The sequence below is a fragment of the Microcebus murinus genome, chromosome 6 (genome assembly GCF_040939455.1).
Source record: "Microcebus murinus isolate Inina chromosome 6, M.murinus_Inina_mat1.0, whole genome shotgun sequence".
Lineage (NCBI taxonomy): Eukaryota > Metazoa > Chordata > Mammalia > Primates > Cheirogaleidae > Microcebus > Microcebus murinus.
In genome coordinates this window covers 94253824-94281789 of record NC_134109.1, presented here as the reverse complement: position 1 = coordinate 94281789, position 27966 = coordinate 94253824, and the positions used below count along the sequence as shown (strand labels likewise).

Here is a 27966-nt window from a genome sequence, read left to right as displayed (position 1 = left end):
AGACTGCTATGGTAAAAAGGAGGCCTCCCAATTTGTTCCAAAAAGAACCTGTATGTCCACCAGACCAAAACGAAAGCTGTGCAAGACCTTAGTAAGTTGTGAGTTTTCTCAGCTCTCATGAAAAGGGAACTTTTTTCCATTAGTAACATATAGGACACAGGCCATTTCATATCAGATGTCAGAAAATGACACAGCTCTACAGTTAGAATTATGTGAAGAGAACCCAGTCGTGCAAGACTCGTGAAATATAACTCAATCTTGAATTCGGGGACTGTGAAGAGAAATTAATGAAGAATTGCAGCAGCAACTAAGTTTTAAATACTACACAGCACTGGCCATGGGTTGTTAAGAAATTGTGCATGGGCGTGTTTTCTTTCACATGAAAAATGCCTCATACACCAAAAAGTAGGTAACACACCGGGACAGAGCACGTGAAAGGTGCAGATCAGCTTTGTCATACACTGGGAGTGCCACATGACAACCAGAGTTACTCTCTCCCCTCATTGACACTAGAAGTCACGTTAAAACTAAAGGTCACGGCCGGATGCGGTGGCTCACGCCTATAATCCTAGCACTCTGGGAGGCCGAGGCGGGCGGATTGCTCCAGGTCAGGAGTTCGAAACCAGCCTGAGCAAGAGCGAGACCCCGTCTCTACTAAAAATAGAAATTAATTGGCCAACTAATAAATACAAAAAAAATTAGCCGGGCATGGTGGCGCATGCCTGTAGTCCCAGCTACTCGGGAGGCTGAGGCAGCAGGATCGCTTGAGCCCAGGAGTCTGAGGTTGTTGTGAGCTAGGCTGACGCCACAGCACTCACTCTAGCCTGGGCAACAAAGCGAGACTCTGTGTCAAAAAAACACAACAAAAAAAACCACTAAAGGTCACACTTAGGAGTTCCACGCCGAGACAAAGACACGCTAGCCATGATGGTCACAGGTGTTCCACCTGTGCTCTGATCAATCTCTCACAAAGGAGAGGCTGACCAAAGGGAGGAGCTGTTAAAATAATTAATTGGGAGGCCATTAGGCTGAGATGGCTCCAGGGCCGTGGGTTCCTATCTAAGCCAGCCCAAACCCAACTCCAAGTGAATGGTGTTAGCTTAAGAAAACCAAATCTAACTTAACCAATCAGGCACCTCCAACTAACCCTTGACTAGAGACTTTATCAATCAGAAAACACCAACTAATCTCAAAGTAGGGACTTTCTACTTTAGCCCAATCAACTATTTTCTTCGTCTCACTCCTGCAAACACTTTTATTACCCTCGTGCCCTCTGGATGCAAGCCCTGAACTGCTTGCAGCCTGGTGCTGCCTAATTCATGCATCGCTGCTTGCCCATATACACTCTGTAACGTTAAAAACTGAAAACAAAATATAAAACTGATAGTCACATCTCATAGAACCATTTACAATCTTATCAGGAAAAGGGAATTTGATTTTTCGCATCCAGACTAAGTTTATGACACTATTGTTTATTTTCTTTGAAATTTGTTTTCAATTTTAAGAATCAGCGTATTTATTCAGAATCGGGGTGCAAGGGGCTGTGTGTGTACACATGTCGCAAAACTTGCCCACTCATTAGTAAATACACTAAAGTTTCCCAGCCCCTGTCACCAATACCCCCTGCTTTGTTCCTCCTTTCCTCAGGCCCTCATTCAGAGATTTTTCTACTTTAAACTGCATTTACGAAGACATCATTTATTTTCCCATTGAAAAAGTTATCACATTTGTATAAATGCCAACCAAAGCTTCTACTCAAAATGACATCATCAGGGTTAGGAATTCTAGGTCAAAATAAAGCAAGATGATACTTTACTGTGAGTTCTTAGAGGCTTTGCAAGGAAAATAAATGCTGTTATATTATCGGAAAATTTGAAAATTCCACAAGGAAGTCGCTTAAGGATCTTTATTCCTGTTTTCAAAACCCCTAGAAATCCACTGAATTGGTGAAAAGACCGGGGCAGGGATGGAACAGGACCGGCAAGAACCTTCTCGAGCTCATTCAAGCTTCAGCCACCTTCTCCCTTTGCTTCCCTGTGATGCAGAAACTGGTTTCCATTCCCCTCAGCAAGAGAGGAATTATGTTTGATCCACCCATATAACCCGCTGCGAAAAGTGAGAATAATTGATATTTTATACTCTTCCTCTGAAAAGGTTTTTTTTTTTTTTTAAATTTTTGCTACAGCTTCCCTTAATTCTATTTTGGATGTCTTGTAACACTGTAATTTCATAGTTATTATATTTTTAAAGTGCATTCTACTTGATAAAAGCCACCACCAAGTGCAAGAATAAAAAGAATAAAGCTTAGTTTCTTTTTAACAAAAAAAATAATAATGCCTAGAGAAATATGACGAGATCAGAATCTGCCACGCTAATGCAGCATGAGAGAACAGTTTAATAAGCAGGAGGAAAATGGAGCATTATCTCATTTGGGGGGAAGTGAAGGGAATGAACTAAGGCCACAACAAAACGAAACTGAAAAATTGCTAAATGAAGCTCTGAGTAGGGAAAATGAAAAATCAATGAGGGAATGGAGGGGAAAAGCTACATTTTTCATCTTCATGATGCTTGATTGGGTTTGTGGAAATTCATTTTCAATTAATGTGTCTTGTGGCATTCAGCCAGGCTAGATATGAACACGGCACATTATTTTAATCAATTTTGTTCTATTAAGTTTGAAGTAATATGTGATATATAATAATAGAACTGCGCCATTCAAAAAGATCAGTTGAAACTGGCTTCCGAGGTAAAATAATCTGATTTGGGTTGATTTCTATCTTATATTAAAGATGACCCAACTTCCCTTTAAGGAGGGGAACAGCGCTCTGATTCTCCTGGGTAGCCCCAAATGGCTTGGGCATATAAATGTCAGGGAAGGATGGTTAAATGGGCTTCCCAACCTGAGTGCATTCACCGAGAAGGAAGAAGGGGGGGTGTACAGGGTACCGGGAACTTTGCTGGGTTAGCTCATGATGCCCTAAGTGGTTATCCCACTTGGTGAGGAAACTGAGGTTCCAAGACTTCCATCATTCGGCCGATAATTATCTAGATGCTGGTGGGGCCGAGACGGAAACCCAAGTCAGTGTGTCTGAGGCCCAAGCTCCTTCGTTCACACCGTACTGCTGTTCAGAGGGTTGCCTGCTTCCAGCCTTCCCCACGATGACAACCTAGCACTGCAATGCTGCCCCAGAAGCCAGGCAGGGCTGGGAAGAATGTTGACACGTGCTGCCTTCTTTTGCTAAGGATCTGCTGGGGCCCCCATTCTTTAGGCTGTTCTATTTTCCTCGTCTGGCTCTAGAGGAGGCAGGTGGAACAGAGAGGCGGGGAAGCAGCTTATTTATCCCCATGCTTTCCTCGAAGGATGCAGTTTCAGAGACAACACACCATATCCTAAGCAGGAGTACCGAGGGAGAGAATTGTTTTGGAATAATGTCATAAATATATGTATGGAAGCACCTGGCTCCACACCTGGCACAAAGCTGAGGCTTAAAAAAATGGTACTTCAAAAACCACTCCTAAAGCTCAAGTGCCTGGAATGCAAACCCTGCTCTAGTGCTAGCCAGGGCTCTCCTGGGAGCCTTCTAGCCACCCTCCCTGCACCTCCCCTTCCCCTCTGCCCGGCACCCCCTGCCAGAGGCACCACTCTGAGGCTCAGATCCGATCAGGCAATGGGGAGCCATGAAGGAATTATGAGCTGAGTAATAGAGGATATTTTTCTTGGCCTGGTGCTGATACAACTGGTCTCAGCCCACATTTTCAGCCACTTCATTTCTCACTCCCTCCTGCAATCCAGTCAAACTAGATTAATGCGCCCTGAACTCACCCTATACTTTTCTGGTCTCCATGGTTTTGCTTTTATTTATTCTGTATCTTGTCTGACATGTCCACCCATTCAACCTCTGCCTAGAAAAATCCAACCCATCCTGCAAGACCCGGTCAAACACCACCTCCTCTCTAAAGGCTCCCACCCACACCAGAATGAGTTTATGTTTGCAGGCACCATGTTAAGCACTAAACATGCATCATGTCGGTGGATCCTTATAACCATCACTGGAGGAGGTACTGTTACCGTGTTTCCTCAAAAATAAGACCTACCCATAAAATAAGCCCTAGCAGGATTTCTAAGCATTTGAGCAATAGAAGCCCTACCCCGAAAATAAGACCTAGTGATGGGTGTGGCTACACAGCGTATCTGCACAACCCATGCATTTCGTCACGGAGCGGTAAAGAAGAAGAGCAGCCCTTCTCATCTGCCCCATAAGAGCTCTATTGCTCAGCATGAGAGATTGGGGCCAATGGCTCTAAAGGAAATAGAGTCGTGAGAAATTCAGGATGGAATTCAGGGTTTGGAGAGTTATGATGATGTTCCAGAAGAAGACGACTTAACTATATTTGAATAAATGTAGATTGTTGTATTGTACTTAAAAAAAAATAACACATCCCCTGAAAATAAGCCCTAGGGTGTCTTCTTGAGAAAAAATAAATATAAGGCCCTGTCTTATTTTGGGGGAAACACGGTACGATCACTCCCATATTATTGATAAGGAGACTGAATCTTGGAGAGGATAAGTAATTTGCTCAATATCAAAGCCTTGTCAGAAGCAGAGGCAGGAAACAAACCCAGATTATGTAATTTACTGAAAGCCTATGCACTTAACCACCGTGTTCTCCAGCTTCTGCATTCCCAGCACTTAGCACATTCCGCCTCAAGTTCTAAGGAGTTTAAACATCAGCCAGAAAGTCCTTTAAGAGCAGAAACTCACACCCAGTTTTGCACTCGGTTCCTTAAATGTTTCCTGACTGTCCCATCAGAGAAGAGCTCCCCATGAGCTGCTCCTGGCTTCTCCTCCTCAGCCCCACTCCCACGCCCAAGCCCAAAGACTGGGTTTCCTGCAGTCCTCAGCAGAGGGGCAGGATACAAGGAATATTCAAAGACAATGGCACTGGGGAGACAACTCCAGCTGGACAAAGGTAACATGAAAAAGATCAGTAGGGCAATACTGTTAGAGAAACAGACTTTCTGTGAGCCAAAAACAGAGTCCTACTCATATCATACACACAAAAAATAAATTCCACATAGATTATTCTTTATTTGTCCAACAAATATTTATTGAGCGCCGACTATATGCCAGTGACTGCCCCAGGTGTCAGGGAACAAAGCAGACAAAAGTCCCTGCCCTCCCGGAGCTTACACTCTAGTGAGGGAAACAGGCAAAATAAATAAGCAACACAGACAAGCGTACGGTTTACTAGAAGGGGAATCAAAGCCATGGACAAAATTGATATGAGGGTTGTAATTAAAGACGTAAAGATGAAAAACAACTTCAAAACTATTACAGAAAATATCTTTATGACAAACAAGACCCACAACACAGCCAAAAAGATTAACTTTAACTCTACCAACATCAAAAACTTACATATTATAAAAGACACCATATACAAACAGAAACCATTTGACTAGGAGAAGATAATGGCATCTACATATATTTTGATAAATGATTAATACTGGTACTATGTAGAGTTCCTACAAGTCAGCAGGAAAAAAAAAAGATAAGCAACCTCATATAAAAATGAACAAAAGATAGGAACAACTAATTCATAAAGGAGGAAACCTTTGGTCAATAAGCCTATGCAAAGTTTCTCAGCCTCACAATCCGTAATGAGTAGTAATCAGGCTGACACAAATTAAAATTAAGACGAGATGCTATTTCATAACTGGCCAAAATTATAGTCCACACAGTGCCAAGTGGTGGTGAGTATTTGGAAAAACCTGTCCCCTCATACGTGATTGGTGGGAACGTATGGCCACCCTGCAGAACAACTGGGCAGCACCCAGGAAAGATAACACTGTGCGAACCCCACACCCTAGCAATTCCTCCTCTAAGTATATTTCCTAGGACATGTTGACATTGTTTGTACAAGAATAAAAGTGTCTATCAACAGGACAAGTACATTACAATATATTTATATAAAAGAATAGTAGACAGCCATTAAAATAAATAATTTAGATCTATGTACAACAAAACAAAACTGGGGAAAAGAGTACATTGCAAAATATATACAATAAAATTTATTTTCTATATTATAAATTAAAATCTATGTATATTTTTAAGCACATAAACTAAGCTACATACCAATAACAGATACATACATGTAATAAAAGCATCAAAACACGGAGACCAAATTGCCTCTGAAGAAGAAAGGAAGGCAGAAGAAGGAAGAGGAACAGAATTGGGGAGGAGTAAAAAGAGAACCTATTATATACCTATAATGGTATTTTTTATTAAAAATAAAAAAAAAAAAACAGAAACAAATATGCCAAAATGTTAACATTTGCTAATTCTACAGGAGAGTACATGGGTTTTTGTTTTCATCATTCTCTGTAATTCAAATTTTTTTCTAATTTAAAAGAAGAAGAGGGAAAGAAGAAGGCTGGCTTTAGACTCAAAGATCTGAATGTGGAGCCCAGTACCACCATTATTTGCTGAGAGACAGCCAGCTACTTATTTTTTAAGACTTTAAGCCTCAGTTTCCTGTGCTTTAAAAAATTGGACAAATAATACTTCCCACAGAGGGTTAACGTGGGAATGTGAGATCCATACACATAGCCTTGAAAGAAAAGAAGCACTCGATAACTGGTAGTGACTTGGAACGTGAACTACGCAGCCTCACATACTTACATACTTTCTATGGGCAAACTGGCACCCAGGTCTCTGGGAAATAGTTCAAAGCCAATTAGAGCAATTTCAGTTCAAGAGAATGTGGGTTCAATGACATTTCCAAAGAAAGGAACTTCTCGCTTGAAAAGACAATTTATATCATGCATGCTTTAATCAATACTTGCCACAAAATGAACCTACAGTAGTTCTTTCTATAACACATCGAGGGGAAAAAAGGCTGACCCACTCATGTTGCTTCTGATACCTTCTAAAATCGGCACATTTTAGATAAAGTATCTAGGATTTTTAAATAAAGAAGTGAATAATCCCATGTTAGCACTAGAACTTCAAATCATAACATTTTCATCTGCTATAAATCAATTCTCGACCTTCTGAGGAGCACCCCATTTGGGAGTAGATGCAAGCGGCCACGAGGCAGAATCATAGCCTTGAGTTCAGGGCAAAGGATCCAGGAGGAGGGGAAGAGGGGAGGAGGGGGATGGGGTGGTGAGGTAAGATTTGATCACCTAATTCAGGTTTGATAGGCAGTAAGTTAAGTTCACACCGTATCACAGTCTAGTCAAGAAAGCCGTGAATCAAGGGACACCAGCAAAGGCAGAAAAGAGCAGGCTGAGATAGGTGCTATGAAGCAAGGACCCAGATCTAAGGAGATCGCTAATCAGCCCAGGATCCAGGTGGAGAGACAGGAGGCGCCCAAGGCATCATACTTAGGAGACATGCTCGGGTTCATGCAGACACTCTAATTACTTCACTCCCTATCTACTGCACAAAATATTATTAAGACCTACCTGGCCTCCAGGTACTGTCCATAGCCCCCAAAAGGAAAGAAACTCCAAGAGCAGGGGAGAGCATACCCCCCCCCATGAGAGACTCACATGGGTGGCCTACACTCTCTAAAGATCATTGCATTCTTTTAATTCATACTATTTCATTTTTTGAAACTGGATAATGAATCTGTAACACTACAACATATGCCAGTGGTTTCCCACCAGAGACTCAGAAACACACCAGAGCAGTAAGGTATCCCTAGAAACGAGGTAGGTAACTTCGCCAGGGCAACATCTAGATCAGTGATTCTCAAAGCCGACTCCACCTCCCTAGCAGAACTCTCGATACCCAGCTGAGTATCTGGGATCTGTATTTAAACACAGCACCATGCGCGGTTAATGACATTAACAGTTAATGGCTAATGTTATTTCATCTGCTTCCTTTCCCATCCACTCCCTACTTTTTTTTTTTTTTTTTTTAAGACAGAGTCTCGCTTGTTGACCAGGCTAGAGTGAGTGCCGTGGCGTCATCCTAGCTCACAGCAACCTCAATCTCCTGGGCTCAAGCAATCCTCCTGCCTCAGCCTCCCGAGTAGCTGGGACTACAGGCATGCGCCACCATGCCCAGCTAATTTTATATATATATTAGTTGGCCAATTAATTTCTTTCTATTTATAGTAGAGACGGGGTCTCGCTCTTGCTCAGGCTGGTTTCAAACTCCTGACCTCGAGCAATCCGCCCGCCTCAGCCTCCCAGAGTGCTAGGATTACAGGCGTGAGCCACAGCGCCCGGCTCCTACTTCTTTTTTTTTCTCTCTTTTTAAATATTTTTTTAAATTTTTTTTCTTTCTTTTTATTATTACTTGCCAAGGCTGATCTCGACTCCCTACTTCTTAAGCTGGGCAGAAGCATCTAAATCAGGCGTCCTCAAACTACAGCCCGCGGGCCACGTGTGGGCGTTTTTGCCCGTTTGTTTTTTTACTTCAAAATAAGATATGAGCAGTGTACATAGGTATTTGTTCACAGATTTTTTTAAAAAAACTATAGTCCAGCCCTCCAATGGTCTGAGGGACAGTGAACTGGCCCCCTGTTTAAAAAGTTTGAGGACCCCTGATCTAAATGAAAGATCAAAGGCAAATATTGATGAGAAAGCATCTACAGACTCGCTTTGCCATGGAGAAGTGGTAGGAGTGTTGAACTAGCTAACATCTGAGTGGCCTGGGCCTCGGAATGAACTCACTGGGTTAGCACAGTCTACTAGCTTACACAGGCTAATAATACCACCTGTTCCTACTACTGCTTCTCAGCAATACTGTTACATTCCCACAAAATACCAGCACCTGTGGCTGTCTCAGGGCAGACCCCTATAAAAATAAAGCACGCATGAAGTATATAGTCCATGTCAATATATTTCAACCAAATAAATTTGTCATTTCATCAGACATACTACTTTTCATGAAGTTGACTGAAGAGTACTAAGATGACTAGTGTTGCTATCCATTCAGAAGAGACCCTCAGGTCCACTTCCCACGTACAAATGGAATCTAACTACAAGGACACTTGGCTGCTTCCGTGTTTTCTGGCACGTGATCTGGTGGGGTGCACTTCCTTCCCGGAGCACTGATGTTCTTCCAGCTCTCTCCCCGCCTCCTTAGCAGAAGTGCTCGGTAGCTTTTCCATGAATAAGGCTTCATCTTCCAAGCTCCCAGGCCAGCCTCCACCTGGCACTTTCTGAATGAATGTTTTAGTAGTCTTTTTTTTTTTTTATTGCAGTTCCTTCCTTGATGTCTAAGAACCCAAGTCTCTAAAAACACTCTGTGGATCTTGGGGTTCTCCTGACTCTGCAGTTTGAGGCCGTACAGGTTGAGCTGGCAGTTATGTGGGTGCTTTCACGAACGAGAGCCCCACACGGGCAAATTTTCCTTCCAATAGCATGTCCTTCCTGCTTTGCTCGTCACAGACAAATACCACCTCTTCCCAGCAGAGTGTACAAGTGTTCTTCTAATCAGGAGCAATAAAAGGAATCGCTTCCGACCCAGAGCAGGCTACCAATTGATCATCTTCCAAAGAGCCGGAGACTAAATCTGGAGAAGAGCTCGTGCGACATGATCTGGGGACAGTTCAATGGAGTGGGTTAGGGCTGTGGGCTCAGGGCTATCCTTTCCCCAACCCCCAGGGACAGGAAGTACTCAGGATCCTCTGAACACAGGGCATTTGGCAAAAGTGTACGTGTGTGCGTTGCACATCTCAGCACACCACACACGATAGTTTGATAATAAATCGTGTGCCCGCAAGTGGCCGAACCACTTACAATGGAAGAGTCTTGGAATGGAGGGAATTCCAATGTTAAAAATTGCTTTGCGTATAAATATTGATTCACCAGAGACTCATGGCTAAGCTAGAAAGCTGCACAGACCACAGAAGAGAAGAGAGACGTGTACCCAAAGATCCAATTTGGCCCACAAGACTCCCAAAGGGAAGGATGAAGGGCAGCACTATGTACTGGTCAGGAAATCTACTTTACTTTAGGTGCACACAGCAGGAACTCATTCATTGGTAGTAATAACAATAGCTGCTGGTATTTATTGGATACTTCTTACATTCCAATTAACGTGCTGTTTTTTTTTTTAATTTTTTTTACAGCATCTACATACTCAGCTCATTTTAATGAACTCAGGTTCATTAAAATTGATCAGAAAGTACACAGAGTTCCCATATATCCTCTCTCTCCCCTGTCTATAATTAATATCTTGAATTATTGTGGTATATTTGTTACAACTGATGAACAAATATTGATACATTATTATTAACTAAAGTCCATCGTGTACATGAAGGTTCACCTTTGGTACATTCTGTGGGTTTGGACAAATGCACAGTGACATGTATCCACACGACAGTATCCTACAGAGTTGTTCCACTGCCCTGAAAATCCCCTTATGCTCCACCTGTTCATCCCTCCCGCCCCTCAATCCCTGGCCACCACTGACCTTTTTATTGTCTCCATAGTTTTGCCTTTTCCAGAATATCATAGAGTGGGAATCTTTTCAGATTGGCTTTGTTCACTTAGTGACATGCTGTTTTATATACATCATCTCAATTAACACAAAAAACCCTCTCGGGCAGATACTGTTATTAATTCCACTTTATACACAAAGAAGCTAATAACTTTTCAAAGTTCCCATAACTAGTAGATGCTGGTCTGTCTGATTCTAAAGCCCATGCTCACTGCTCTTTTTCAAGGCCTGTTTCCATTGTATGCTCACCAAGGTCTCTAACTGCAAGGGGTGGCACGTGGATTTAGGGCCTGGGGAGGTAAGTTAAGGGGCCTTGAAAAACGAGAAGAGAAGCCCCTTTTCCGACGGGCTATAGCACCAGAAACTCAGAAGCCCCTTTTCCGACGGGCTATAGCACCAGAAACTCAAAGCCTCAACTCTCTGAAGAGTTATTCAGCATCTGTTCTCCCTGATGCACTTTGTTTCCCCAAAAAATTGTTACATTATGGCAATAGCATGGCTCTTAAGAGATCTAAGAGATGATCATTAAATACTTTCAAAACCATTTCTTTGGAACTGCAAAAACTTTCTGCTTTGTCTTGCACTTAAGAAATGGTCATTGTTAGCAGTATTATTTCACCAAGGTGTTTTGTTCTTCTCGTTCTGAAGCAGCACGGTGTGGCCAAGTGTAAGGTCTTCTGTATAGACAGAAGTGGATAATTTAAACCAGGTCAAGGGCAGGCACACACATAAGTGCATAGTAGGAAGAGGACCCATGAGAATCAGTTATTGTCTATTAGGGCTCCAGCTTCCAAGAATTTAGGTGAATTGGATTTTGTCTTTTTAAAAAATCTCTACTAACACTCATTTAACAAGTGTTATCTCATCCTACCTTAGTAACACCTTCTCTCCAGATGGACATGGATAGCTCTGGGAAGGTTTTCTTACCTGGATACTGCCAGGCCAGTACAGGTACTAAGAGTAAGTGGTCACAGGATCCTCCCAGGACCGGGGGCTGGCAAGAAGTAAAGTCTCCTGAGACAGCCCAGTCACAGACTTAAACCAGCTCTCTCCTTGTGCCCCTAGCCCCTGGTGGCCGGTCTCCCTGGCTTTCTTCCATGGAAAACTGCCTACTCCAAGTTCTCGACCAGCTTTCCATTTCAGGTATAGGAGCTTCGGGGGAAGGCTGGCCGAATACACGAACACCATGAACCCAGCAAGGAGAGCCATTCCACTGCCCTGACTGAGAGTCCAGGGCATCGGTTCTCAGTCCTGGGTGAATACTAGAACCACTTGTGGAGTTAAAACAAACAAACACTGCCTCCACCCCCCACCCCCCACCCCCAGTTTCCAGTCTGCTTCCACCGACATCTGCCAGGTCCAGGCATTTTTTTAAAGCTCCCCAGGTGACTCTAACGTGCAGTCTCGTTTAGAGAAGCACTAAGGACAAAATCAATTCCTTGCACCTTTTGCACGTATTAAACATCTAAATTATAGCAAGGGGAGAGTGAAGTGCAATTGCTTTCAGCAGAAGTCTAAAGAAATAATGCATCTCTGCAACTGAAAAGAAAGTCCCTTCAGAAGTGTTTTGTTGGAAGAAATATTTCCCGTATTACAAATGGCAACGGGAAAATCAGAAGAAAGACATGGTAAAATGAAAGGATGCCTAATGCTTGAACTGGAAAATAATAAAGGAACTCTTATTAAATTACCGTTTATTTGGGTGAATTATACCACTGCCCACTGGCAAAAATGTAAATCCACCCAAATTTTGGAGGGCAAATAAGAATTTGTTTTTTCTTCCAGATCATTTCCCCCTTGGTGGGAAAGCTCTCTGGCTGGCAGCAGCCTGGGCCTTGGGGACAGCAGGTAAAGAGGTGTGGATGGCCCTGCTGACTGATGAAGTCACACTTAAAGATGTGCTGGCCTGGGGATCTCCCCAGATTTTTCCCCTCCCTGCTGTCCTGGTGCCTTTCCTGGCAATCTAAACAAGTGGCCTGATTTAAAGCCAAGGACCAACACCAACAAGGCTTTTCAACAGATGAATGAAGCCCAGGCAAGGATGACCCCGTGGTAACACCAGAGGGCAAGATTCATGATGACAGGAACCTTATTGCAGGGCTCCCCGCGGGGCTCTGCACAGAGCAGGTGCTGGTGGGCACCTGCTGAATGGATGAATGAACGAATTTCCCCCCTTGAGTGCCAATTTTTCCTAGTCCCTTGGTATTTCTCTGTATTTTTAGCAAACCCTTAAAAGTCTAAAAGGGCAGTATGTATGAGGCTTTTTTGGTTTTGCTTATTTTTCTGTCTCGTCAGAGCCAGAACCAGCTGAAAGAACTAGCGCCGGAGGTATATACTAATCCTTCATTTCAACGGGACCCATTCCCCTTGCACCCTTCGAATTTAGCACAAGTCCTGTTTCACACGATGCAAATCAAGCCACTGGTGAGCTAAGGACTATGAAACCTGGGCCAGTTACTTTCCATTCAGTTTACTATTATAATTATGAAATGATGGTATACTGAGGTGGGAAGAAATACATCGGTTAACATTTAGGAATTCCAAGAGCCTCATTGGTAATACCTGGAAATTGTGAACCGATAAAAGCAGCCCATCATTTGAATAAACTAAGTTTCTTCACGGGACATCATGACCAAAATGACACCAACAATGGATGGAGAATAGGTTCCCGTCCCTGGTGAATGTGAAACTGGGATGCAGATGAGCTTTCAGACTTGATGCGGGGGAAGGAAAACCGCCCCCAACGTCTGCTACACTCAAAGGCTGCCTCTGTGCCTGGGTAGCCGGAGTTCACGGACAAAAATATACTTCTCTTCTAAAGTCAGAGTTCAAGACTGATAAGTGACCATTCGGTAGTCCAGATTTTCCAAAATTTGGTCCAAGGGATCTGAAGTGATCTAATTATAATAACTTTGCCGATTTTGCTCATTGTAAGTGATGACCTATACAAAGTCATTATGATCTCTAAGACTTACGATCTCCGTGATGCTGAGATTATAATAACAGGCACAGCGTAATGAACAACAGAGAGTTCTTTACACAGAGACACTTACCAAAGCCACCAGGTTTCCTCCACACCGTCCTTCAGAATACAGAACCCAGAATTTGGGGGGAACACTAGAGAGCTTCTAAATCAACTTCCTACATCGTAAGTATGAGCCCGTGATGAAGGGCAGCCAATATTAGAAATGTTTTCTTTATTTTGAGAAAAGAGCTGCAATTTTTTTCTTTGAAAGTGGCACCCAGTGGTTCTGGCCTGGCTTTGCATCGAAATTCAAAAGAAAAGTATATTCCCTCCTGAACGTGATGGTTTTCTAACATGTGAATTCAGCTCTCCCGTCCCAATTCCTTCTACCGTCCCCTGAATTACTTGAGTTCTCAGCTCCTTTCCAGCCAGGTCCTGCTCTTCTGAATGTGCTCATTTGCCAATGTCCCTTCTCCGTGTTTCTTATATTCACATAAATGGCTGTAACAACTGAGATTTTAAACCATCCCTTTCTTGTGTAAGTTGACATGGTATACGGGACAAACACAATAATTTTTACTACTTGATTTAGATAGTGTAAGAACGAAAAGTCTCCTCTCTCTCTCTCTCTTTTTTTTTTTCTGTCTCCGGTCACTGTTGAAACCCAGCCAGCCCCCAGGTGGTGCCAACTGTGATGGTGGCTTCTAAGCTTTAGGTGATGATTTCATTCCAATGACTGGGTCTTCCAGACCACACATCAGAATTTAGAGAAGCTTATGTGGGAGATGTGAAATCATAGGTAGAAGAGCAAGGCATGAGCAGTAATCTGTATAAGCATCCCTATTTATATATATATATATGTGCAAATGTATATGTATATGTGCACATGTGCTATATGTTATATATATGTGTATATGTATAACATGTTATATATATGCATATATGTTTTATATATATATACATATATATACACACACACACCCTTTCAAATCAATATGTTTGTTATATTCTGCAAGTAAGTTAGAAAACAGAGAATTCTAAATGTCTCTGAAAGTATCTTAAAAATAAAGTGTCTTTGATTTTGGTGCCAGTCTTAACCCCATACAGATCAGGGTTTAAATGAATCAGAAGCCAACTAGCATGAGGTTTTGTTCAATGGGTCTCTGATATTAGATACAAGAACAACACAGACACTCCTTGTGGTGAGCTGGCAAAAATGCAGCACCCCCAAGTTAAGGAGTCACATCGGGGGAAAATAAAGGATTGTCCTTGCCCCAGACGTCCTGTGTGTGGAATGCAGAAGCAGAAAACCTATGCTCTGAAAGCAAAGGTCCACCGAGATGCTAATTATGACAAAGCAATGCTCTTCCTTGGGGAACACACTCCTGACATCTGCCTAGTGTTGACGATCGAATCGGATCTCTCTACCCATCACTGGTGGTGCTCCTGCCTGGTCACACAAAGTGACTTCAAAGGTGCTACATGGCTTCCTAGTGCTCCCTCGGACCTAGCGTGTGAACCAATATAAGGCGTATAGGATTCAGCACATTATGACTGAGCTTCTGGTTTGGGGACAAGACTTTATCCAACGTGTTGTGTGTTTATCCTCCACACAATCATAAAAGGTATCCCTCCCCATACTGACAGTTCCCTCACCACACTAATATCCCCAGCATTTTATGGATTCATAAAATAGATACACTTTTAATCTTCTATTTGTCTGTCATGTCTATATATTTTTATTAGAAGTATATACACTTTTAATTTTAATAATTCATGAATAAAACAGATACCTTTTTAGAGTAGTACTTAATAGAAGGAAAACTTTTTTTTTTCAGTTTTCCACTGCCAACCAAATATTTAATGAAATTGAAACTTTTTCTTTTCTTTGCCAGAGAATTAGACGCAAGAGAATGCTTATAACCCTGCTAGTACTGCTCTTTTTCTATCAGATGTTCCCCTCAGGTTTTTTAACTGAGCAAGAAGAAACCACAATAACATGTGATTAGCTTTACCACAGCCCAGACTGTCTTCTGTTGAGCACCACCATGGGAAAGAGAGGCAGATTATGGTGACGCAAGTGTAAAGACTATTTTTTCCTCTTAGAGAAATATAAATGTTCAACTTACCTGGGGTTTTCCTTTTTTTTTTTTTCATTTAGAAAAAATAGAATAGTAAACTATGCCCAGTCCAGTCAATACAGAACTTGGTTTCCGGTTACAGAGACAAAAAGGACGGTGGAAAAGAGAAAGGATGAAGAAGAAACGAGAGTGGGAGACGAGAATGAGGAGGGAGGAGAAGAGAGAGGGACAAAGAAGGAAAGGGAGTGGAAATGAAAGAGACAGGATCAAAGACACCCCCAGAACAGGAGAAAGGACAGGAGTGGTGGCGGGAGAGAGAGGCAGGCAGGTGGGAGGAGGCAGAGACCTGAGCTAACATGAACCTGCTCATCACACCCTTTTGTCCCATGTGATGTGGACACCCACATAGGATATCACTTCCCAGCTTCCTCAACTGTACCCCGTGATCTGGAGGGGCCCCCTTTTGGAGGGATCACCCTCAGTCCACAGGGTACCAACAAGGAAATCCCTCTCTGCGCCAAGATGGCGGTGGCTGGGCAAGTTCACTCTGAGCCCCAGAAACCAAGTAGAGAGTGGGGTCTGTTCTGGGGCTGACGCTCCCCAGCCACAGGAAGCAATCCCACACCCACAGCCTTTCTCCAGGGCTCACCTCCTCAACCATCTGCTTGACTTTCTTCTGCTGGCAATGCACCATGTCGTCTAGGTGCCTGATGCGCTCGCGGAGGCTGGCCGACGCCTCCTCCAGCTGCTGATACCTAACACAAATAGAAGAAAATAGCAAACGAGTCCTAAACCAAAGCAGCAACACCAGCATAAAACGTCACAGCTTTAAGGAGTGACGCCAAGAACAAGAAATAAAACCCCAAGATGCATCTGTCTTACTTTGCGTGTATCCTAGGTGATTACCTACCAACTGTCCCACCAGAGAAGGAGTCTGAGACTCTTTTGCAAGTTTCCCATTTGCAAGTTTTAGCCTGTCTAAGGACAGTCACTTCTTGCACCACTTACAGGTATAAGAGGCTCTCTGTTTGGGGTTTAATAAAATATAGGGGCATCCAGTAAATTGCCTTGATCAGAAGGACAGAGAAGGAGGGGTTTAGCAACACAACAAAATATATAAAATCAGTGGCAGAGCCCTGGAAAGTCTGGGATCATAGTTGCTCTACGCATCATTTATCTGGGGTAAATGGGGAACAAATTGAGCAAGTTGGGTAAATAGGCATTGAAATAGAGCAGACCACATCACAAAACAGTTCATATATCTAAAACAGCACAACTTATCCTCTGACTCTGCTTGGTTCAAAGAAACCAAAGGAAGCAACAAATGGACTCTTCAGTTCTCTGGGGCCGCCGGAGTGGGGCACCGGAGGAAGGGTCTGGAAGTCTGTTTCCCATGTCCCTTCTCTGCCAGGTCCCTTCTCAGCATTATATTAAAGACCAGCAAAGCCCCCTGTAATATTGAAAACTCAGAGGCTGCAAATGCGAAGAGGCATTTTTTTCAGCACCTACTAAGTGGCAGGCAGCACACCTAACAGTTCCCTCACAATAATATCCCAAAGAGATGGGGACTGTTTCTCCATAACCCTCTCCCCCTTTGAAAAAGAATTTCCATGTTATAGATAAGCAAGACTCTCGGGAGGTTAAACAACTTGCCCCAAATACTCAAACCACCCCAACCTTGTTTTCCTTCACTAGAGAGCTGTGCCTGGCCTCTCTGCCTTTTGATTTCTAGAAGAGACAGAGTGCTACTCCCATAGTTTTCACACAAAGCTTTATATGCTCATAGCCAGGGGGCAAGTTTCACAAGGTTTGGAAACAAAGGCAGACATTTTAAATTTAGTTTCCAGGACGAATGGTATGAGTCATAGTTGATGGGTTTTCCCATCAACAAGGTGTATCCTGCGGAATTCAAGCTTATGGAGAACATTTACAGACTGAACTTTTGCACTTGTGACGGTCTTTGATATGTTTCATTGCACTAATAACCAGCCATGGGCTGTACAACATGGCCGTGAGCTTCTAAAGAAATTCACTCCATACTGGCAGCTCTCAGCCCAATGTTACATATGAATAGGCCCATTATAGTTGACAACCATGTGCAAGGGACAAATGAGCCCACAAAAACACAGAGTGTCCACCATCTAAATCTACTGCAAGACAAAGAGCATTACATCTTACCTTTCCTTGTCAGAATTGGTTATCTCCCCCGACATTTCTGTTTCATGCTCTAGGAGTTGGAGTTGGAGTTGATGGCGTTCCTAAACAAACAGGAACTGAGTTTTTAATCAATGGAATGCAAGTTGGACAGAGAATGTATATAAGCAATGCTAGCACTAGGGAGTCCAAGTCTATATAATACTCCCTGGGTTTTATACACCCACTCACTCAGAGTCCAAACAAAAGCTCAAAAGTACCAGATCTGTTGGTGTGTATTTCTAGATATATTTATGAATTAGAGACAAATATCCTCAATAAAACCGTTCAAGATTTATTTTTAAAAAGTATTCCATCAGGCCGGGCGTGGTGGCTCACGCCTGTAATCCTAGCACTCTGGGAGGCCGAGGCAGGCGATTGCTGGAGGTCAGGAGTTTGAACCCAGCCTGAGCAAGAGCGAGATCCCCATCTCTACTATAAACAGAAAGACATTAATTGGCCAACTAATATATATAGAAAAAATTAGCCAGGCATGGTGGTGCATGCCTGTAATCCTAGCTATTTGGGAGGCTGAGGCAGTAGGATTGCTTGAGCCCAGAAGTTTAAGGTTGCTATGAGCTAGGCTGACACCGCAGCGCTCACTCTAGCCTGGGCAACAAAGCGAGACTCTGTCTCAAAAAAAAAAAAAAAAAGTATTCCATCAGCCCAGGTTCAGACGTCTTGTGAAAACTTACAGTTCTAAATAATGATAATCAATACTCTAGATCAGTGGCTGATGATATTACAAAGTTCTTTATTATTTTATGAATCATCAAGAAAAGAGGCTCCGGAATTGTGGGAATATCCTATACACTAACCTGGGTTGCATTTATACAGGTGTTTTCACTTGTGAAAATGTGCTGTGGTAGTCAGAATAATGGCCCCTACAGATGTCTACATCCTAATCCCTGTAATGTTCTCTTACATGGAAAAAGGAACTTTGCGGATGTGATTACGTTAAGGATCCTAACATGGGGAGATTATCCTGGATCATCTGGTTGGGTCCTCATAAGGAAAAGGCAGCAAGGCTACCATCAGGGGACAGAGACTGGCAGGTGCTCTGCTGCCGGCTCTGAAGCTAGAGTATGAGGCCACCAGCCGAGGGGTGAGAAGGCAGGGGAAGGCATTCTCCCCTAGAGCTTCCAGAAGGAATCCAGCCCTGGTACAGCAGCGACAGGAAGCATGCAGGTATGAGGCTGTGTATTCTGCACACTTTGCTGTATATATGTCAATGTAGAAGTTTACCCAAAAAAGTCAAGAGTCCGGGGTTATTTCTTTGGACAAAGTGGAAAAATGTTAATAAAAACGTAGTGCCCATCATAACAGAAATTGCGCTGGAAATACACTGCAGATGTTAGCACAATAAATGTCTGTAAAATAGAAGCTTATCAAATCCTGCTCACTAACTAGGAGGAGATGATTTTACTTTAGGCCCTCCTCTAAGAACTACTGTACCTCATCTTTATGTTCAGAAATTCTACCCAGCAAATTCTTACTCGTTACAGAGATTCAAAACCTCTTTCCCGTGAAATTACGAAAAGCAAATCATGGAAAACTTTGGAAGCTGTAAGCAGAGGTACACCAAGGGGTCGGCCGAGGGTGTGAGGGACAGTTCACTCTGGTCGAGAAGAGTGTATCATCACCGATATATTTAGAATAACGAAGGCAGAACACCTTTTACTGGGGCTTTGTTATTGCCTTTAAATCTCAACAGCAAATGCACACTGTTACAGACTGGCCTGGGCAACGTGCCCCTGTCCCCGTGTGGCACGCCACTGGCTGGAAGTTTACATTAGCCCTGAAACATCTGTGATGAGCCTTTCATGGGCAAGAACCTCCTAAATAAACTGTCATAAAGTAGGACAAAGCCTAACTTATAAGCACTTTTTAAAATTCAATCCTTTTTCGAATGGAGCTACAACAAATTTTAGGTATACACTGCACAATAATTTCTTACACTTGCATACACCTGTGAAACCATCGCCCCGATTAAGGCACAGAATATTACCTGCTCCTAAGAAGGGTCCCTGGTAAAACACACTTCTGAAGAGGTTTATACTGATCAGTAAAAAGGTGTTTCAAATACAATGTTCCATAAGAGAAACAGTATAAACTAAGGTATGTATTAATAGTAGAGAAGCCATTTCAAAAGTACACGGTTTGTCCTGGAGGCAAATCCCAATGCAGGTGAGAGCAGCACACAAATGCCACCACAGTCCCCACCTGTGGCCGTGCTGTTCACAAAAGCGGGTGGCAGAGACTTGGGTGCATTCCTGCTCTCAAGGATTTATTATGAAAGGGAAAGGGTGTAAATTGGTGTATCTAATCTCAGCTAAATAAAGCGTTTCTCTAGCCTAAATGGAAAGGAAGATTTAGAGAAAGGACAATAAATTTTCCACCACTGAAGAAGCAGCCAACACCACTTGGGGAGCAAAGTTTTGTGTTCGAGAAGGCTGGTGGAGAGGCCTGGCCTGCCCACCGCCCTGGCTCCTCGCCCACTCACCTTCAGGAAGGGCTCCAGGGGGAAACCAGTGGGGAAACTAGAACCCCAAGGGCACCAAGAAGATGAGCTACAAAATGGGTCCGGCTCAAAAAAGAAAAATAGCTGACTCTGGGCGCAGACACTTAGGCAAGACTGTAACAAAGTAAAAGTCAGAGCCACAAATGACCAAGCCCTTCCCATGTGCCAGGTACCTTGCTTAGCACTCGGCATGGATTTTTTTCCCATTTATTTCTCCCAAAGCCCAGAGAATAAGAACTATCATTATCAACACTTTACAGAGCAGGAGACTGGGTTTGGAAAAGTCAAATAACTACCTGCCCACGACTAGAAAGAAAAGCAAGACTCAAACCCTAGGTCTGCCTGATTCTAAACACGATGTTCGTAACCGCTACACGCTTTGTGCCCAAGCCACCTCCCCTGTGCTGCCTGCTCACTTTGTTTTCTTTATGCCACAGGAGATGTATCTGTCACTTAGAGAGAGCATTTGAGTTCACCAGCATCCTCTCCTGTTGCAGGAGAACCGTAAAGTGGGAGAAAGCTTACCCAAGTTCTAGAAAGCTCCTTCGCTGCCCAATCTTCACCACTACCCACTCTAGTCAGTACTAATGTTAGTCCTAAGTGAGCCAATCATCCACTCTTCAAGAAAAGATGGGGCTCTGTTTTCCCCAGGGGCAGAGGGGAGTTTGTAAATGACTCTTTAGTCTGCTCAGATCTCTCTCAAATGAAAATATTAACTAAAAAGGAGCCCCTGGTGAGCTCTGACGCTCCAAAGCATGGAATTTAATGCAGTTCAGACTCTGGTGACACCTTGCCTTCAGAGGAGTCCATACCACAGACACGACAGGGTAAGGAGACCCCTTCTCAGAATCACGCGGAAGGCCAGACAGTGACTCTGCTCACGTTCTCGTCCCCTGCCTCCATCATCAGGGTGGAGATTCTCAGCACCCAGCATGAGTTGCGGGGTGCTAATAATGTCGCAGTTGTGGCAGTCACCACTCTGCAAACCCATATGCAGTTAGAGAGCCATTTTCTAGAAAGTAGCCACAGCTTTGGCCCTAACCTCCTGGGCCTTCCCCTGGAAGTCAGCTGTCACCTGCTAAAGGTCACCCATTCTTTCTCTTCCTTCCCTTCCTTTCCTCTTTTGTCTCTCCCACCTCTTCCCCCCTTTTCTCCACTTCCTGCCTAACTTCCAGCCCCTTCCCTCTCTCCGGCCTGGCTTCATGATCCCGGCTGAGCTCCTGTCTTCCACAGACGTTCCCACGCCACCCACCAGCCTGCCGACCACACGCCCAGAGAAACGGGGCGTCCCCGCTCCTCCACGTCCCTGGCATGTCAGAAAAAAGCCAACCCTTGAGACACACGCCCCAGAAACAACAGAGTTGCAGTGCTGATGTAACAGCTAAAGAGGACTCGATTACTCAACGGTTTGCAAGCTAAGTTCATGTCTGGGATGCCAGCAAAGCAGTGCTGCTAAAATATTAATATATTTGCACAGAATTTCTTATGTAATATTTTTTTTAAAAGGCAGCACAATAGTTACCAAGGGAAAAACTAGAACTCTGTTGAACTTCCTTATACTTTATTTTGTAGGTTTTTTTTTTTGTTTTTTTTTATCCCGAGTTGGAGGGAGGAGAGGGATCAGTGCTGAGGGTGTCTTGCATCTTCAGACAGGCATGGGCAGCAGGGTAGTGGGCAAGTGGGCGACAGGCCGACACTGTGTCTTACCTTCTCCATGCGCTCGATCAGCCTGTCCAGCTCCCCGATCCTCTGGTCTTTCTCCTCCAGGCTGATCTCCGCCGCCTGCATCTTTTTATTGGCTTCTTCGATCGCTTTCAGAAAATTGTTGGTTTCTTCCTGCAAAAGAAACACTGTCTCCTCAGTGCAGGCATGGGGTGCCTGGGCTACTTGCCAGGATCCAGGCAGCACCGGCCTTGCTAAATCATAATTTCTCCTTAAAAGCATGGCCGTGGGACCTGTAACTGTCTCACAGATCCTGGACCCAACTTCCATGACTCTAGTTCTCACTTATGAGCAAAGACGCAGCCTGTGGCTTTTTAATGAGCCCCTTTACCTTTTCTGTTTTTAATTTTTTCCTTGAGTCCTTATGTCCAAAAGGTGTCAAAAGGGCCTGCGAGTGTTTAAATAACATTGAGTAGAGACACTCAGGGTGTCATTCTCCTTGTCATAAGGGAATGAGGGCCAGATCTGGAATCAAATGCAGAATCCCCGGCTCTTTCTCCCACACTGCACTGCACCAGCTCACTCCAAAGGGGAACACCCAGCCAAACACTCAGCACGTTGACATTTATTAGCCTCCAAGCACACAGGTGAGCCAGACACGGAGTCCCTGCCTTCAAGGAACTTTTGCTGTCTTAGAGAAGCCAAGAGGCGAGACACACAGTCCAGCTCTAACGACAGGCATAAGAGAATTACACACACACACAGCAAAGAGCAGACAGAGTGGGCGTCCCACGGGCGGAACACACAAATGGCTGTGCAAACGGGAGAGACACCATGCATGGAGAGGGCGGCATTGTCACAGCTTTCAGGGAGTTTAGCTAGGATCAAGGACAGGGGAGGAGGAAATTTCAGGGAGAAAGGGGCAAATGGAGAGAGGAAGGGCAGAGCTGCAGGCAAGCCCGGGATCCGCGTGGATGCCGGCCAATGGTCAGATGGGCTGGAGAAAGGTGTGCGTGCAGACACAGAGATCGGGGCTCTTCTGAGCAGGGAGGGGGTCGAATAAAGGCAGGGAGGGAGAGAGGGAGGGAAGTGAATGAGCAAACAAATAATTCCTTGATCCCTCACCCATGCTGGAATCCACTATCTCATCTCTAAGCAGAATCTCTACTATTTAAACCTCACCAGCAATAACGAACCAAGAGCTACCAGCTATCTTACACGGACAGCTACGACATACACACCAGGAGAGCCTCCTTCTCCGCACTGTGCTTCTGCTGCTCCTCCTGCAGCTTCTCTTCGTACTGGCTGTACAGCTTCTTGGTCATCTCTCTCATCACCTCGGCATTGGCTTCTTGGGACGATTCCACCTGCAAAGAGACTCACTTCAGAGCTGCAGCGTTTGCAGGTGTGAGGAGAATCAGCCGCTTCCACTCTGCACACATCACGTGTGGACTCGCAGAGGTGGGAAGCCCACCAACCGGCTTCTGTAGCAGGGAGAAGCAGGAAATCATAGGAAAAGACAGAAGGAAGAGGGGTGAGCAGAGCCACAGAAAAATAAAAAGTGGCGTTTGCACTGATTCATGTGGCGTCATCAGGACAAAGGCTCTTCGTATGGGTGAGTCTTTCAGAGGGTGGAAACCTCCTTCCCTAAGCAGGCCCCTTCACTGCAGTGGCCAAGCCAGTGTCTAGGTAAGACTTCAGTCGAGCTCAAATAAGAAATCTTTTCCACGCCTTTGTGCTTTCCTGGATGCTGCCTCTAGAAACACTCTAGCCTAATTTGGGGAGCACTGAGTGGACACCTGTGGGCAGGAGGGCCTAGGTTGGTGGTGGCTGGTGTTTCCTGTTGGCCCAGGCCACGTCCCCACATGCGGACTTTGTGCCATGGATTTTACACTGCTGAAGGTTTGCTCTTGTCCCTTCCTTCCATATTATCGATTGTTCCAGAGGTCTGGGTTTTTTGGCTACCTGACCTCTGGATATGAGAGGTGTTGTTCAACCTCAGTAGGTTACGTGTTTACATCAAAAGTGTGAGAAATCTCTCTTGATGTCATTTAATCCTCCCTTCTCAGCACTGGGCAAGTGTCGGCACCAAGAAGTCCCCAGCGGAAAATCCTGAGCAGAGGCTGTCGTTAGCTGAGACAGACCCAGTGCACCCTGGACTCGACATCTACTGTGCACACAGACTGCTCCAAAGGGCTCTGTCCCTGCAGGTCTGTTCACTCTGCATCCGGGTCATGTGACATACCCTGCGTCCCTGGGACTCTTTTTTTATTTGGGACGGGGGTAAAATAAGAGGAAGAGTAGGGGAAAACCTCTTTAACACCACTGGTCAGGATAAAAACAAGCATCCGTCTCTAAACCAGGCAACTGTCAGCTAGACTTAAAGGCCTGGAAGCAACCTAATGATGTCCCCAAATGCCTGACAGCATTGCCACCTCTGGAACAAACAGGAATGAACAGGGCAGACACACGTAACAGACACTCGATAAATACTCGTGCAATGGATGATTGGATAAAGCTCCTAAGCCGGAAAAAAAAGAAAGACTTAAGTCAGTAATTTCAGACTTTTTCAGCAACCAACTTTTTTTTCAAAGTAATTCGTACTCAGAAATACAACATACGACATAGTAAAGAGAAGAGCTGTCCCATTCGAAGTCAAAGTCAAGGGGAGATGGTCTACTCTTCAGCTTCCCAGGATGGCAGTGCCAGGCCACGTGGACTGTGCCAGCAGATGCCAGGGCTGTGGCTGCCCCCCCCCATCCAACCCCGCCTCAGGCAGCCCACAGGGAAGGGACCATACTTCCTAGTTGGTTGCCCTAACTACATTATTGATAGCACCACTTTTCACACGCTAACCTATTCCAGTTTGAGCAATAAATTATGTGGTTACACAACCCATAAGATAGCCTAAGCCTGTGCTTTAAAACCACAGGCTTAAATATAAAAAAGACGCCATTCAGAATATAGTTTATTATTGAGTGCCTTCTATAGGCCATTACAGGTCTGCTCCTGCCACTGGGTAAAATGTCCATCCAAGTTTCAAATTTGAGAGGGGCACTAATGCCTCCAGCTAAGGAAGACACGCAGCCTGGGAGGCGAGAGGAACACCCCCAGAATCCTCAGGCACCCTCACTTTTCTCCAAGAGAAGGGGCCAGAGCCCAAGGACCAGGGAATAATATGCCTTGGGACCTCAAAGAAAATCTAAACAGGAAGGGAGAGATCTCCAAAGCTTCTGAAATCCCAGACCTGCGGGCATCCCAAACGCCTTCTCAGGTACACAAGGGCAATGCCATGTGACGGTCTCAGGAGCCCTTGAAGCCGCTGGGGGCCAGGGCAGGAGCACCCACTGGGGGCGTTTCTGGAGCACCCCCAATCGGGACAGACGACTGTGAACACAGACACCTCCTGAGTGCCTTCGAGCCAAGCCCGATGGAGTTGGCCACAGGAAGAGAACAGAGAACAGGAAACGGAAGCAGTGAAGATGGGAGGAGAGAGAGGAGAAGGAGAGAAGACAAAGGTCCGTAGGACATCCGAGCTCACATATCTACCTTCATTTTCAGGAGCTGGTTTTCAGCTTGCGCCGCCTCCAACTGCCTCTGCTTCTCCCGCAGCTTGGCCATGGATGCCTCATAGGTCTGCTGCAAGTTTCTGATTTGATCTTTAATGTTGCTGTTTTCCAGAGTCACGTCCACAAGGGTTTTCTGTTTGGATGAAAACAAAAACAAAAGCAGATCTCGTGGTACGAAAAGCCGTGGCCAGAGCCACGCGCTGGGACACCAACCACTGAGGTCGGTGTCAGGTCACAGCAGCTGCCAGCCTGGGACCCTGCTGAGTGAGGGACTGCGGGCCTCCCACTGTGGTCAGGTCTGTCCCCCTGCAGGTTGGTGGGACGGCCAGCCTCCGCCATGACCCCCCACAGCTGTTGTCAACACCACTCGGTGGAAATGGATCAAAATGGAGTTTTCCCAAGGAAAAGTGCTCATAATACTTCATTTCACATGGGAAAAGGAAAAAAAATAAAATTTGAAAATAATATTATATAATACATCCCATTTTGAAAAATATGTATAGGCATTTGTTCAAATATGTGTTTAGGCATAAGAAAAAAAAATTAGGAGGAAATCCAAGTGATAGTTTTCACTATTCAAGTGATAGGATTATGGATGTTTATTTTCTTTTTCTTTTTTTTTTTTTTTTTTTGTATTTTTCAAATTCACACAATGAAATCAGAAAACAAAATCTGAGCTTTATAGACTGGAGATATTCCCATTTTTTCTTAAAAGAGCCGTCACTTCTGGATGTCTAGACTGCCTGCCGGGGTAAGTGACAACATGGCTGAAGTCACACCCATGCCTGCAAATGCTTGACCTTCCTCCCTCAGGCAGAGATGGGTGGTGACAAAGAAGGGCCAAGGATTAGAGTTTGGTGACTTAGACAAGTGTCTGACAAGTGTCGAAAGCCTGTTGATTATTGCTCCAGGCCACCCACTAGAGCGAGAATGTTTAAATTAATAATGTTGCTATTGGCCGGGCGTGGTGGCTCACGCCTGTAATCCTAGCACTCTGGGAGGCTGAGACAGGCGGATCATTTGCATTCAGGAGTTTGAGACCAGCCTGAGCAAGAGCAAGACCCTGTCTCTACTAAAAAAATAGAAAGAAATTAGCTGGACAACTAAAAAAAATATATATATATATAAATTAGCTGGGCATGGTGGCACACGCCTGTAGTCCCAGCTACTTGGGAGGCTGAGGCAGGAGGATCGCTTGAGCCCAGGAGTTTCAGGTTGCTGTGAGCTAGGCTGATGCCACGGCACTCTAGACCAGACAACACAATGAGACTCTGTTTCAAAAAAAAAAAAAGTTGCTATTTACTACTTTGGTTTCTACTTGGTTAACTCTTCTTAGGGAGAAATGGCTTCCACGAATTCCTACCACTGGGCACTGGGCTGCGGGGCAAACCTTTTACCACCTTCCAAAGTCATCTACAACTTCAAATTAGAAGACTGGGGAACTCTGGTGCTGAACACGGCTTCTAACACCTTTGTCCTCCTCCCTGTTAGATGATTAGACTCTGCAGCTTTCCCAACTCCTCAACCTCCACTTTGGACAATAATAAACCTCTCCTGAGAAGCAGGATGATAATAACTTCTCTCTCCCAAATTTACTTCAATCAGGAAAAAGGATTTCTGAAGGTGGTAATTACATATTAAAGGAAATACTGAAGACATTTGGAATCATGGAATCACAGAACATTTGAGCTTCATGGGGCTTTAGAAACCACCTAGCCCAATCACCCCCTCCTGCAAGTCTACTGGCTTCACAAACTACTCTTACATCTATCTGTACAAAAACCCCACAGTCTGGCCCAGGAGACCAGGATTCTTCTAATTCTGCCTCTGCCACTAGCTAGAGGCACCTTGTTCATGTCTCTTCTCTCTGTTGGCCTCCGTGTGTTTATCCATAAGACAAAGGGGCTGGAGATCATCTCGACACGTCTTTCCAGCTCAGACATTCTATGGAATAAAACCCAGGGTCCGGACTTCCTGGGTGGAACGGGCCAGTGGAAGAGGCTGGGACCCTGGATCTACCTTCAGACTGGGCTGGGTTTCCTGCTGTGAGATGGTGCCTTGCTCCTGCCCTACCCCCGCCTCTGTCACAATGTTTAGTCTTATAGTTAGAAGGCTCCTTTGGCTGCCCAGGACTAAGACATGGGAATCAGTCAGGGAGCCTGGGTTGGAGCTGACCCTTCCAACAGCTGACCTCTGCGGTCAATGCCTGGAGTGTCAGCCACACGGCAAATCAGAAGAATTGCCAGAAAATGCTTGCAAATGTTGTTTTCTGGAAATAAAAACCAGACACACACTATAGATAGCAATGGAGTCTGTACTCAGGTGGGGTAAGGCCCTTCCTGGTTGGCTGGGAGCGGGCCACATCTGCGAGGGAAGGGAAGGGAGGCTGGCCAGCCCCCTGATGACAGGAGGAAGGGAAAATAAAGGCTACTGGGTGACCCAGACCCAAAGCGGGGCTTGGCGGGAGGCCAGGGAGAAGCTGGCATATGCCACAGAGAGCCAGGAAAAGGGTGGG

The 27966-nt window shown here is 44.7% G+C and overlaps 1 protein-coding gene across 3 annotated transcripts in view; it reads right to left on the bottom strand.

The window, feature by feature from the left end:
* MYZAP (myocardial zonula adherens protein) overlaps positions 1–27966 on the bottom strand; it is a 93009-nt gene that overhangs the window by 28619 nt on the left and 36424 nt on the right. For 2 of the 3 annotated variants that reach the window (XM_012783040.3, XM_012783039.2), the window contains exons 6-10: positions 25432–25584; positions 23124–23249; positions 21928–22056; positions 17685–17764; positions 16156–16261 (exon numbers count right to left, since the gene is read on the bottom strand). In XM_012783040.3, coding sequence (XP_012638494.2) covers positions 16156–16261; positions 17685–17764; positions 21928–22056; positions 23124–23249; positions 25432–25584 — 594 coding nt within the window. Of the gene's footprint in view, positions 1–4448; positions 9557–16155; positions 16262–17684; positions 17765–21927; positions 22057–23123; positions 23250–25431; positions 25585–27966 lie in introns of those variants that run through there. The other variant, XM_012783042.3, reaches the window with a different exon arrangement.